At 40.8% G+C, this 12,975-nt stretch overlaps 1 protein-coding gene across 3 annotated transcripts in view; it reads left to right on the plus strand.

Moving 5' to 3' along the window:
• SLC28A2 (solute carrier family 28 member 2) overlaps window positions 1-12,975 on the plus strand; it is a 79,876-nt gene that overhangs the window by 58,815 nt on the left and 8,086 nt on the right. For all 3 annotated transcript variants that reach the window (XM_056569304.1, XM_056569306.1, XM_056569305.1), the window contains 3 exons: window positions 8,755-8,952; window positions 12,224-12,305; window positions 12,514-12,612. In XM_056569304.1, coding sequence (XP_056425279.1) covers window positions 8,755-8,952; window positions 12,224-12,305; window positions 12,514-12,612 — 379 coding nt within the window. The remainder of the gene's footprint in view (window positions 1-8,754; window positions 8,953-12,223; window positions 12,306-12,513; window positions 12,613-12,975) is intronic.

Consider the following 12,975-nt stretch of genomic DNA (forward strand, 5'->3'; position numbering starts at 1 on the left):
GGAGGTGACGTGATCGCCACCTCCCCCCAGCAACAGGAGGTGATTGGCGGTGTATAGTACACCGCCGATCACATTCTAATTCCGGGTCATGACCGTATGACCGGAATCGCTGCAGATCGCCGGTGTAAATTCTCAATCGCCGACATGGGGGGGGGGGGGGGGTCTCAGAACGGTTTCAGCAGGCATCCCAGTCCAGTTCCCACCCAGCGAGCGGCGAGGACCGGAATTTCTTCAGGCATACAGGTACGCCCTGGGTCCTTAAGTACCAGGGACCCAGGGTGTACCTGTACGCCCTGTGTACTTGAGTGGCTAAAGGAGATCTGAAGCCCTGTACGTAGCGCCGGATCTGCTTCGCCTCTCCCTTGCTCTCACTGAAGTCGACGACATGGCCCCTCCATACAGCTCTATGATACATGGAGGGGGCATGTCAGCCGTGGCATCATGCTGTGGCTGACACGCCCCCTCCATGTATCATAGAGCTGAATGGAGGGGCCATGTCGTCGACTTCAGCATGTCAGAGCAGAGCTGCGGCAATGCCGGGTCCCCGTACTTCTTTCTTCTTTAAAGGCCCATCTTAATTTCTGTGATTGTTCTTGTAATATTCAGCTTGGGGTAGACCTATATGTGTCGTACAGAGATGCCCAACCTGAATGTTTGCAGTCAGCAGATCTGCAGTTTTCAGATGAGCAACCGAGTTATATGAGATAGCAAGGTTACCATGCCATGTTATATAGGGGAGAGTGTTTTAAAGAAATTTATTTTTGCTTTGGTTTTGCTGATGTGCCACACATTAATCATACTATCAAGGGGGGGTGATAAATTGGTGCACATAAGCAAAAAACAAGAAATCACTTCAGAAAACTATTTTGTATGATTTCTCCTCTCATCTGTGACTTTTCGGCACAAAAGAGACTTTTTGAATTTTTAACAGTGCTTGCCAAAGGCAGTTTTGTATTCCAAGTCTGACCTGGCTTAGGTTTGCAACTTTTTTTTTGAAGGGGTTTGGGACTTTTTTTATGTCTATGTACGACATTCCCACTTCATAAATCCACAACCCCTGCAAAGTGAAAACTAAAAGTAGCTCAGGTAAGGTTGTTTGCTACTTTATGTGTACTAACAGCCCCAAAAAATGTGCTTAGGTGCACATGTGACATTTTGTGCGCCCAGGGTAAGCAAAAGAAAAGCTCTAAATGCAATGATATGCAAGTATTTCCCCCAGTGCACAATATTCACTGAACTAAAGTGGAGGAAAGCTTGACAGTTCTTAACCAATGTTCATTTTAAAGGAGTGCTCCAGGATAGGATGGCTTTTTAGCAACATTTCCATTCTGCCCTTTACAATACAAAAATAGACATCTACTTACTTCCCACCAATCCCCTGTTGTCTCTTTTATCCTGTTGTGCAGAAGGTGGAGAGGAATCTCCTGAAAGTGGTGTAGTCAATGGTGCTCTCCTCTGGATGCTCGGGAGCTAATTAGCAAAAAAAACGGCAAGAAAACTGACCTGATATAAAAATAACAAATGGTTTATTTGAGGCATGCAAACGAACTACGTGTTTCAAGGGGCGGGACCCCCTCTTCATCAGGTTCTCTGATTGGGGGTTGGACGTGATGTCCCTTTTATGTCCATCCAAGCCCGCGAAAATCATACATAGATGTTACATAACATAATATAAAATACAAAAAATCCATTATAAGTCATACTGATGTTCAAGAAAACTCTTGCTGTAATCTAAAGTTTGATTGTGTTAATAAAAACTAATGTTTCTAAAAGTCACTGTGTTTGTGTATTTCCTACATTGTATTTTTCGGCGGCGGCTTGTCAGGCCGAGTGTTCTGTCTGCGCAGCCGGCAGTAGGGCTCCTAGTTTCGCTTGTTGATTTCATTTTACAGGCAGCCGTGGGTCCGGCAGTGAAGAAGATGGGAGGCGATTATAATGCCACTTTACAAGTGAAGAAATACATTAGTGCCCAGTGACACCCACAATTCAATCTACATACTGATATGTTTGCAGGAGCACTACAACATCCATTCCACATTCTTTTGTACCATTACAGTAATCCAAATCCTATCTGGTACATGTGGATTTGTATTCATTCATTTTTTGCTATAATTTACCATCACCCTATTCTTTTTCAGCCTGTTCTGCCTTCAGTAATCCACATTAAAAGGAGCAACAACAGTGAGTGTTCACGACACTCACTCTCACCCCTCCGACACATTTTATGCCTTTATGCATATCTCCGAACTGTCATTTTGCAGCTCCGTTCCTTCCAATAGACTATCACATATTTCTTGTCTGATTGTGTCAAATGCAGTAATATCCTCAGCTGGCATTCTCCAGCCTCGCTCCATTCCGCAGAACATTAAAGGGGTATTCCAGGCCAAAACTTTTTTTTATATATCAACTGGCTCCATAAAGTTAAACAGATTTGTCAATTACTTTTATTAAAAAATCTTAATCCTTCCAATGGTTATTAGCTTCTGAAGTTGAGTTGTTGTTTTCTGTCTAACTGCTCAATGATGATATCACGTCCCGGGAGCTGTGCAGTTCCTATGGGGATATTCTCCCATCATGCACAGCTTCCGGGACGTGACATCATCATTGAGCAGTTAGACAGAAAACTTCAGAAGCTAATAACTATTGGAAGGATTAAACATTTTTAATAGAAGTAATTTACAAATCTGTTTAACTTTCCGGAGCCAGTTGATATATAAAAAAAAGTTTTTGCCTGGAATTACATTTCTCCACTATACTGCTATCTATTCATTACAGATATCTGAAATTCCTCCTGTCTGTAACTCCTCCTAAAACAGCAAAAACGTATCTTTCCGACATTAGATTCATCTCTTGCCGGTCAGCCCAACATCAAGCTTTTTTTTCCTGGCCGCCTCTCCGCAGTCTTTTGAAGCGCTGCAGGAACCCTTTTTGCTGCCCACTACTCGGGCATTCCTTTTCTTTTTGCTTGCAGAAGTTAACCTCTTTGTAACCTCCGGGCATTATAATCGCCTCCCATCTTCTTTACTGCCGGACCCACGGCTGCCTGTAAAATGAAATAAGCAAGTGAAACTAGGAGCCCCTAGTGCTGGCTGCACAGACAGAACACTTGGCCTGACAAGCTGCTGCCGAAAAATACAATGTAGGAAACACACAAACACAGTGACTTTTAGAAACAGTTTTTATTAACACAATCAAACTTTAGATTACAGCAAGAGTTTTCTTGAACATCAGTATGACTTATAATGGATTTTATATTATGTTATGTAACATCTATGTATGATTTTCGCGGGCTTGGACGGACATAAAAGGGACTTCACGTCCAACCCCCAATTAGAGAACCTGACGAACCTTGAAACGCATAGTTTGTTTGCATGCCTCAAATAAACCATTTGTTATTTTTATATCAAGTCCCTTTTCTTGCTGTTTTTTTGCTAGTTAGCTCCCGAGCATCCAGAGAAGAGCACCGATGACTACACCACTTTCAGGAGATTCCTCTCCACCTTCTGCATTCTACAGACCGTCTGAGCATGGGAACATTGCAGGCTGCACTCCTCTGACATACCACAGATTGTGGAACCAAGCCCTCCATTGTGTTGTGCTCATAGTACAACACATAAAGGTGAGCAAACTTCTATCTTCACGTATAATATACATCTTGAAAAGGATAATTGTGCTTAGATGTGCATCAGTCTATTCTGCTTTTTTCTTTAAAAAAAAAACTGCTGTTATCCTGTTGTGGTCCTCAGTGCGTTTCTCTTCCTGGTTCCCTGTGGTCAATACTTTACGCTGCGGTTCAGCTAGTCACTGGCCGCAGCGATGTCCTGCCTCAGCCAGTGATTGGTTAAACGGCAATCTGACATATTAACCCATGGCAATAGACCAGTCACATTGCTGCTCAGCTAATCACTGGCCGAAGCATAACATCGCAGCATGATGTATTGACCACAGGGAACCAGGAAGAGGAGCGCACCAGAGACGCAACGCGACAACTGAGGAACTGGGTGAGCAGCTGGAGGTAAATAGATGTTTTTTTGGTTTTTTTAAATAAAGGGCAAAATGGAAATGTTGTTGAAACAAACCTCCTCGCCCCCCCATCACCTTTAGACACTTTTTTTTGTTTATTCCAAATTTTATTGGAAAACCTAAGTAAAAATGAGGTACAGAAAGGAAAAAGTGGGGTAGGGATGTCAAACTAGTACATAGCAGATCACAAAGAAAAATCATCAAACCAGGAACGTTGAGTACAGCGAGCGCAAACTTAGTCAATACAGACAATAAATGCTTGCACACCCAATAAGTTATAATATTAAGGTATAATCATACAAGAAAAAACATTGTCCAGAAAAGTTAATAAGAACCAAATCAAAGGAGAGGTGAGGTAGCAGAGGGATCAACCCTTGCATGGACTTTGCTAAAGGGCAACAATTGCACCTACCACCATTCACTTACAAATAGTGTGTCTGGGCAACATAAATGGGAAAAAGAAAAAGCAACCCCAAATAGAAAAACAAAGAAAAGCTACTGGGAGATAGATCCAAACGAAGACAAGAAAAGAGGGGAGGGGAAGACAAGACAACAAATACAAACACAATGTCAGAGCGTAGGAAAAGAATGCTGGAGCTCAAAGTCTATAGATATTTGGATAGTAAAATATTACAATATACTTATATGAATCATACAATCATATACAATCATACAATATCTAAAAACATAAATGTACAGGTGGTTCACAGGGCCACAATAAAATACACGGTATTGCCACCAATAGTTCTGTTAATCCAGTTAATGTTACTTGTTGTATTGTCCCAATATACAGGGTGGGCAATTTATATGGATACACCTTAATAAAATGGGAATGGTTGGTGATATTAACTTCCTGTTTGTGGCACATTAGTATATGTAAGGGGGGAAACTTTTCAAGATGGATGGTGACCATGGCGGCCATTTTGAAGTCGGCAATTTTGAATCCAACTTTTGTTTTTTCAATAGGAAGAGGGTCATGTGACACATCAAACTTATTGGGAATTTCACAAGAAAAACAATGATGTGCTTGGTTTTAACGTAACTTTATTCTTTCATGAGTTATTTACAAGTTTCTGAACACTTATAAAATGTGTTCAATGTGTGGCCCATTGTGTTGGATTGTCAATGCAACCCTCTTCTCCCACTCTTCACACACTGATAGCAACACCGCAGGAGAAATGCTAGCACAGGCTTCCAGTATCCATAGTTTCAGGTGCTGCAGAATGGGCAAAACAAAAATTGGAACAGGACCCTTAGTTTACGCAGAAGATTTTGTTCAGTGATGAGGCAAACATTTATGTGAATGTTGAAGTTAACAAACAAAACCACCACCATTGGTCTGACACTAACCCACATTGGATAGATCCCTCTAAGACTGTTGGAACACAAAAATTGATGGTATGGTGTGGTATATGGGGTACAAAGATACTGGGGCCATTCTTCATCAATGGAAACCTCAAGGCCACTGGATATGCGAAATTGCTACATGATGATGTGTTTCCCTCTTTATGCACTGAAGCTGGCACGTTCCCTCAGTTTTTCCAGCAAGATGGTGCACCACCACATTTTGGGTGTCAGGTCCGAGCATTCCTAGATGAACAGTTTCCTGGAAAGTGGATTGGACATTGTGGGCAAGTTGAATGGCCCCCAAGGTCTCCGGATCTGACCCCCTTAGACTTTTATCTTTGGGTGTCATCTGAAGGCAATTGTCTATGCTGTGAAGATACGAGATGTGCAGCACCTGAAACTACGGATACTGGAAGCCTGTGCTAGCATTTCTCCTGTGGTATTGCTATCAGTGTGTGAAGATTGGGAGAAGAGGGTTGCATTGACAATCCAAAACAATGGGCAGCACATTGAACACATTTTATAAGTGGTCAGAAACTTGTAAATAACTCATGAAAGAATAAAGTTACGTTAAAAACAAGCATGTCATTGTTTTTCTTGTGAAATTCCCAATAAGTTTGATGTGCCACATGACCCTCTTCCTATTGAAAAAACAAAAGTTGGATTCAAAATGGCCGACTTCAAAATGGCCACCATGCTCACCACCCATCTTGAAAAGTTTCCCCGCCTCACATATACTAATGTGCCACAAACAGGAAGTTAATATCACCAACCATTCCCATTTTATTAAGGTGTATCCATATAAATGGCCCACCCTGTACTTTGTCCATATAAAATTTATGTATATATAATTAACTAGGACATCCATTAAATAGTATTGTAGTTCCACAATTAAATGTGGCAATGATTGTCCCAATAGTTGTGCACAAATCTTTCACTTGTAAAACTGTCCACAAATCTCTCACTTTATACTCCGACACCGCTATGTATGAGATGAGAGATTGAATAAAGTGAGAGATTGCTACGGGAGCCCGGACCCCCGTTAAGGTATTCTGATATCCCCCGGTGGGTGAGGAACATTACATGCGCTGCATCAATTCTGATATCCTCCAGAGTTTTACAATATTATATGCTTTGTAAATGAATGCTTAGTCTGGTCTACCACTTGGAATATCAAAATTGACATTTCTGTGATTAATCTCATCTCCGGATTACATAGCGGTGCTGAAGTATAAAGTGCGAGATTTGTGGACAGTTTTACAAGTGAAAGATTTGTGCCCAGCTATTGGGACAATCATTGGCACATTTAATTGTGGAACTACAATACTATTTAATGGATGTCCTAGTTATTTATACGTACGATAGTCAAAGTATATTGGGACAATACAACAAGTAACATTAACTGGATTAACAGAACTATTGGTGGCAATACCGTGTATATTATTGTGGCAATTTTATGAGGCGGCTTCACAAGGGCCCTGTGAACCACCTGTATATTTATGCTTTTATATATTGTATGACAAATAAATATTTTACTATCCAAATATCTGTAGACTTCTCCAGCATTCTTTTGCTTTTCTTTACATTTTTTACACCGTGGGTATAGTTGTTGGGTTGGATTGCTCAGTCTTGCCAGTGCCATTTAGAGATAATTGAGCCATTTCCGCTTTTTTCTGTTTCAATGTCAGAGCGGTCATACAAAAAGGGAGGAAAAGTAGGAGAACTAACAAGACAACTGTCCCATAGCTAAGGTACAGCTGTGAAGAAAGAAACTCCATTCATTAATGCCAACGGGCTTAAATGGGTACTCGGGTGGGAAACTCAACTGGTGCCAGAAAGTTAAACAGATTTGTAAATTACTTCCATTAAAAAATCTTAATCCTTTCAGTACTTATTAGCTGCTGAATACTACAGAGGAAATTATTTTCTTTTTGGAACACAGAGCTCTCTGCTGACATCATGACCACAGTGCTTTCTGCTGACACCTCTGTTCATTTTTTGCTTTTTACATATTGGATTATCACCCTACGTGCTGCATCCAACAGCAAACGTACCAACCTCTTCTTATTTAGATCTTTAGCCTTCACCGGGATCATAGAGAGAAGCACCATATCAGGAGTTTTAGACAGAATGACAACCGTAAATTGCTGATTTATATCTAACACATTGGACCAAAAGTCCTATAGAAGCATACAATCCAGCCAGACAGGAGCCATCCTACCCCAGCGGTGGGAAGATCTTCAACTTAAATGGTAGAGACTTGTCAAAAGTTTGGATCGGCGAGAACTCCACCGATCAGGAGAATGAGCGAGGAGAAGTTTGCGCTCATCTTGTTCTCTCCTATCTCCGTGTCATGTGATCAAGACAAATTTGCAATGTAAATCTGTGAGCGTGTCTCAATCATGTAACACAGAGGAATAGATGTTTTATGGCACACAGGGAAAGCTTTGTCCCAGGACAGTGTGCTAAAGATGCAATCCAGCTCATGGAACCAACCTGTCTGAAAGGTATGTTGGGTTCCCTGAGAACTTTAAAGCAGAAAAGCATTAGGGATAGAAACCATATGTCCTGGAGCCTGTGAATCAAGAAAGATCTGTTCAAATAGTGTCAATTCCCTGTGGACATGTAAAGAGATTTTACATCTGCCATAAAATCTCTTGCTGAGCATAGTAAAACACTTGCATAGGGTCCCATTGTGAGATCTACCGGGGTTTCAAGTGATGATGACTGGAGGACCTGCACAAACACCTGGACAAGCTGGAGGACATCCTGGGGGGCTATGCTATGAAAGTCAGGAGTGTCCTGCAGTGGGATCAGGGGACCAATAGATTTATACAGAGAGGATTTGACTAGGTATCTAGAGCAGACTTTTAGGGCCACCTGTGCTATAAAAGTTAAAGCCAGCAGTGAAGATTTAGACAGGAATTTATCACTGGTTTTATCTGGGTTTTTTCATGTAGATTTGTCGCAGTGTAAAATTTGCAACTTTTCGTTTACACAAGAAATCAAGGTGGATAGATATACACTGATTTGTAGAAACTTTAATGCAGTGGTAATGAATTTAACAACTGCAACCTTGCTAAATGACTATTGGACCGCCACCTGCTAGATGCCAGTTGACAAACTTTTCACTCATGCTGTCAGCTACTGTCACAGTGCATTGTGGGGCCACCCAGTACTGCAGCCTGGTACTTCAGCAATCCGAATCCAAAAATGGACAGTCATCACAGCATAACATATACCGTACATTATATCTGCACTGCATATAACAGGCAATAACAATATAGTAATAAACTATTTCCCCCCCAAACAGACAAGGTATCACAGGACCACAAGTGTATTATTACAGTCCTATGTTCTAACAATACAATGCTTCATCTCCAGCTAATTCTTTCCTACATCTTCATGCCTGTGGCCTTCATGATGGGAGTAGAATGGGATGAAGCAGGTCCAGTCGGTGAGATGTTGGGGACAAAGATCATTTTAAATGAATTTGTGGCATATCGAATGCTGGCTGATTATAAGGATAATCGTCTGCAAGGTCTTGAAGAATGGATGGATGGATCCAGACAGTGGATTTCGGCAAGTAAAATATAATAAATGACATCTATGTAAGAAAATCATGGTGAAATTACAATGTTTGGCTTTCAAGGTCTGAGTTATACTATTTTTTGGGGAGGAGAGGGGGAAAATGCCAGTTCAGTGAGCTGGTGTATATATCTTCAGGTGACAGATGTATACAGTAAAGTGTGACAGTATATTCCAATTAATATATCTGCATTGACACTTGAAAAAACAATATCTATTCAAGAAAAAGCAAGCTGCAAACAGTGCAGACCCAAAATGAATTTAAATAATACAAAAAAACTTTATTCATAGAAACCACAAAAGGGAGACACATACATCTAAAACCATTTAAAAAGGCTCATTTGTGAGCCTGATACCATCACTGGGGGAGGGGACATGACCCCCCAACCCCAACTCTGCCCTAATTCTAATGCACAAATAAAGCTAGTACTCCAAAGTAGTGTGTAAAGGATAACAAGAGATCATAATACAAGTAAGTGGAATGAAATATAGTACAAATAATGCAAATAAATTAAGTACAATAACTTGAAAAAACAAAACTTGGTCTGCACCTCAAACACCACTATTATATATTATATGTATAAAGCTGCACGCTGCTGCATCTGAAATACAAATCCAAACAAAGAAAAAATTACAGCAGCACACTGCTAGCGCTAACATATGTGTATAATATGGAACTGCAAAACTGCTTAAAAAAATGATGGTTCTTAGCACACCATCTACCAAATGTTTTTGTTTATAAATGTGTCCAGGCTGACAAATAAAACAATAAAACATTTAACTCACTTTTTCATACGTCTGCCTGGGCACATTTATAATAATAAAGAAAAAGTGAATGTAAGAAACATTGTAATGCATCTTAGGCTAAGTTTCCACTTTTTCCATTTATTTTCCATTTATTTTTGTAAAAACGTTCCCAAAAAAATGCCAGTTCGGCCGAATAGGGTTTTTCTGGGCAAAAACGCTGCAGCCAGATGTTAGCTGCAATTCAATAGAGAATTGCAAAATGCTATATCCACTTGCCGTTCTTTTTGTTTGGCGTTTTTCTGCCTTTGTGGGCTCAGTGGCAGTTTTTCAATAATTCAGTGATTAAATATGTATGTGTATTTTATGTTATTAATATTTAATTAATTCTGTAATGTTCGTTCTGGGATTGTAAATCTAGGGTATAAGTTTGCAGGTTGCAGGTGGTTGGATATATTGATTATTTTTTCTTTTCTTTTTATTTAATAATCATTTATTTTCCCCTAACTTGTACATGTCAATATAAATATTTTATTGAATCGGGTTCCAGGTATTTTGGTTGTGATGGGAGAAGGAGAATAAGGAGGGTCGGGGACTGGGCAATAAGAGGAATAAAGGAAGGATATCATAATAATAATAATTGTTATATGTAAGGACATAATAATAGTACGAATGTTTTCTGTACCTGAAACAAAAATAAAGTTAAAACGCAATTATAATATGAACAAAAAAATTAATAAAAAAAAAAAAACCATAGTATTATGTCCTTACACAGTATTATTATTGTTATTATATGCTTCTTTTAGTCCACTTCTGCATCTTTTCTTTGTGGTACCTAACAAAATTCAAAAAAGCTGTCAAAGGAGCAAAAAGGGCAATTTCCAAACCAAGGTCAAAACTCCAGAAAAAAGCGCCAGGAAAATTCAGTGTCAGTCTTTGAGGCATTTTTTCTGGAATTTTTTTCTTTTCATATTCCTCCACCAAACCACTTTCATCAAAAAGCAGATTTAGCACCTGCACTATATTTATTTATTTATTTATTTATTTAACCTTTTTGTTTAACTGCATTACACTGGTATATAAATACCGTATTTTTCGCCCTATAGGACGCATCGGCGTATAAGACGCACCCTATTTTTAGGTGCAAAATCAAAAAAATTAAAGATTTTGAACCCAATAGTGGTCTTTAACCTGCGGACCTTCAGATGTTGCAAAACTACAACTCCCAGCATGCCCGGACAGCCGTTGGCTGTCCGGGCATGCTGGGAGTTGTAGTTTTGCAACATCTGGAAGTCCGCAGGTTGAAGACCACTGCATAGGAGATAATACTCATGTGTCCCCGCTGCTCCGGACCCGTCACCGCTGCCCTGGATGTCGCTCCATCGCTGTCGCCGTGTCCCCGTTGCTCTGCAGCCGGCCTGCTGCTGAACGTCTCTGCTGCCGGCCGGGTATCCTCGCTCTCCGTCGCCGTCATCACGTTGTTACACACGCCGACGCACGTATGCGACGACGTGATGACGAGGAAGGAGAGCGCCGGCCATACAGGGGATCCCTGAACGGAGAAGACACCGAGGAGGCAGGTAAGGTCCCTCCTGGTGTCCTGTAAGCATTAACCCGGCTATTCAGTTGGGCTGTTCGGGACCGCCGCGGTGAAATCGCGGCGGTCCCGAACAGCACAACTGAACAGCCGGGTTAGTGTCACTTTCCCTTCAGACGCGGCGGTCAGCTTTGATCGCCGCGTCTGAAGGGTTAATACAGGGCATCACAGCGATCGGTGATGTCCTGTATTAGACGCGGGTCCCGGCCATTGATGGTCGCAGGGACCGCCGCGATAGGTGTGTATTCGCCGTATAAGACGCACCGACTTTTCCCTCCCAGTTTTGAGGAAGAAAAAGTGCGTCTTATACGGCGAAAAATACGGTATTTATATTTGTCTGTAAGAACCCAATTTAAAGTGTCTTGAGGCCAAAAGTGGCCCAAGGGAGGACAAGTGGTGAATCAGTAACATGGTCAAGGGCGCCTAATTCTCACTGATGAAAGTGTGGTGCAAAGGCTAATGTGTCTGGTCCAATGGCACAGAAATAGTGATTTTGGAAAAGTTATTGCTGGCTACTATTGAAATACACAGTGCATTACTGCACACTAGTCAGAGTGCCCATGCTGACCGCTATCAGATACCCATAACTGCCTACAGTGGGTAAGGAAGCATTAAGTGGACCATGGAACAATACAAAAGGTGTCACTGTGTGGTAAATAACCTTTTCTTTTACATCATGTGGAGGTCCAGGTAAGGGAGAGATGGCACCAGGATGTAAGGAAGCAAACCGATTGAGACAATCTGATGATGAGCAGTGTTCTCCTGGGTTCATTTGGTTCAGGTCTGATGGCCTAGAACAAAAGCTAAAATGCAGTGGGCAAAGAGCAAAGTTCCTGTAAAATGGATGCAGAAGTGTTGTAATGTAAAGCTACAGATTTTTTCATTTTTAATGAATGAGGACTAAAATCAATTGTGTTTTTACAGGAACGAGCAGAGACCATCACTACCTTTGCCCTTTGTGGGTTTGCCAATATCAGCTCCATTGGGATCATGTTAGGAGGGCTGTGTAAGTGTATTTTATCATTAAAAGGAGCATTTGGGAGGTAAAAAATGAATGCCTCTAAAATTTGATAAGTAGAACTAAATATAGTGCTAAAATGTACTCTGAAACCTCAAGGTAAAAGGAAAAAAAACAGCACTGAATAGGTTAATTATGAACATTGAATTTGTATTTTTAATTCAATAAAAAAAATCATACATTTTTATTTTCTCAGCATCTATGGCTGTGGAGCGCAAAGGGGACCTTGCCAAAGTAGTAGTTCGGGCTTTGATGACTGGAGCGTGTGTCTCCTTTGTTAATGCATGTATTGCAGGTAGATGTCTACTGTATTTTTTTGTGTGCAATTTTCAATATTTGTGCAATATTCTACTGGAATTGCTGCAGGGTGAGTGCTTCAGAGTTGCCCAGCTAGTGCCCTAGTGTACATATGTGTATCCTGTTACTGATACTTTTACCACTATCATTTGTACCACCTTTGCCTGGGACCTACAGTTATCATACACATAGGCTTAATGGGGCTATCCAGGAATAGAAAAACAGAATAGAAAAACAGCTACTTTCTTTTAAAAAATACTCACCGTCTGTCTCCAGGTTGGGTGTGGTTCTGCAGCTCAGTTCCATTGAAGTGAATGGAGCCAAGTTGGAAAACCACAGCCAACCTGGAAACAGATGTGGA

Source organism: Hyla sarda, chromosome 4 (genome assembly GCF_029499605.1).
Source record: "Hyla sarda isolate aHylSar1 chromosome 4, aHylSar1.hap1, whole genome shotgun sequence".
In the NCBI taxonomy this organism is placed as follows: Eukaryota; Metazoa; Chordata; class Amphibia; order Anura; family Hylidae; genus Hyla; species Hyla sarda.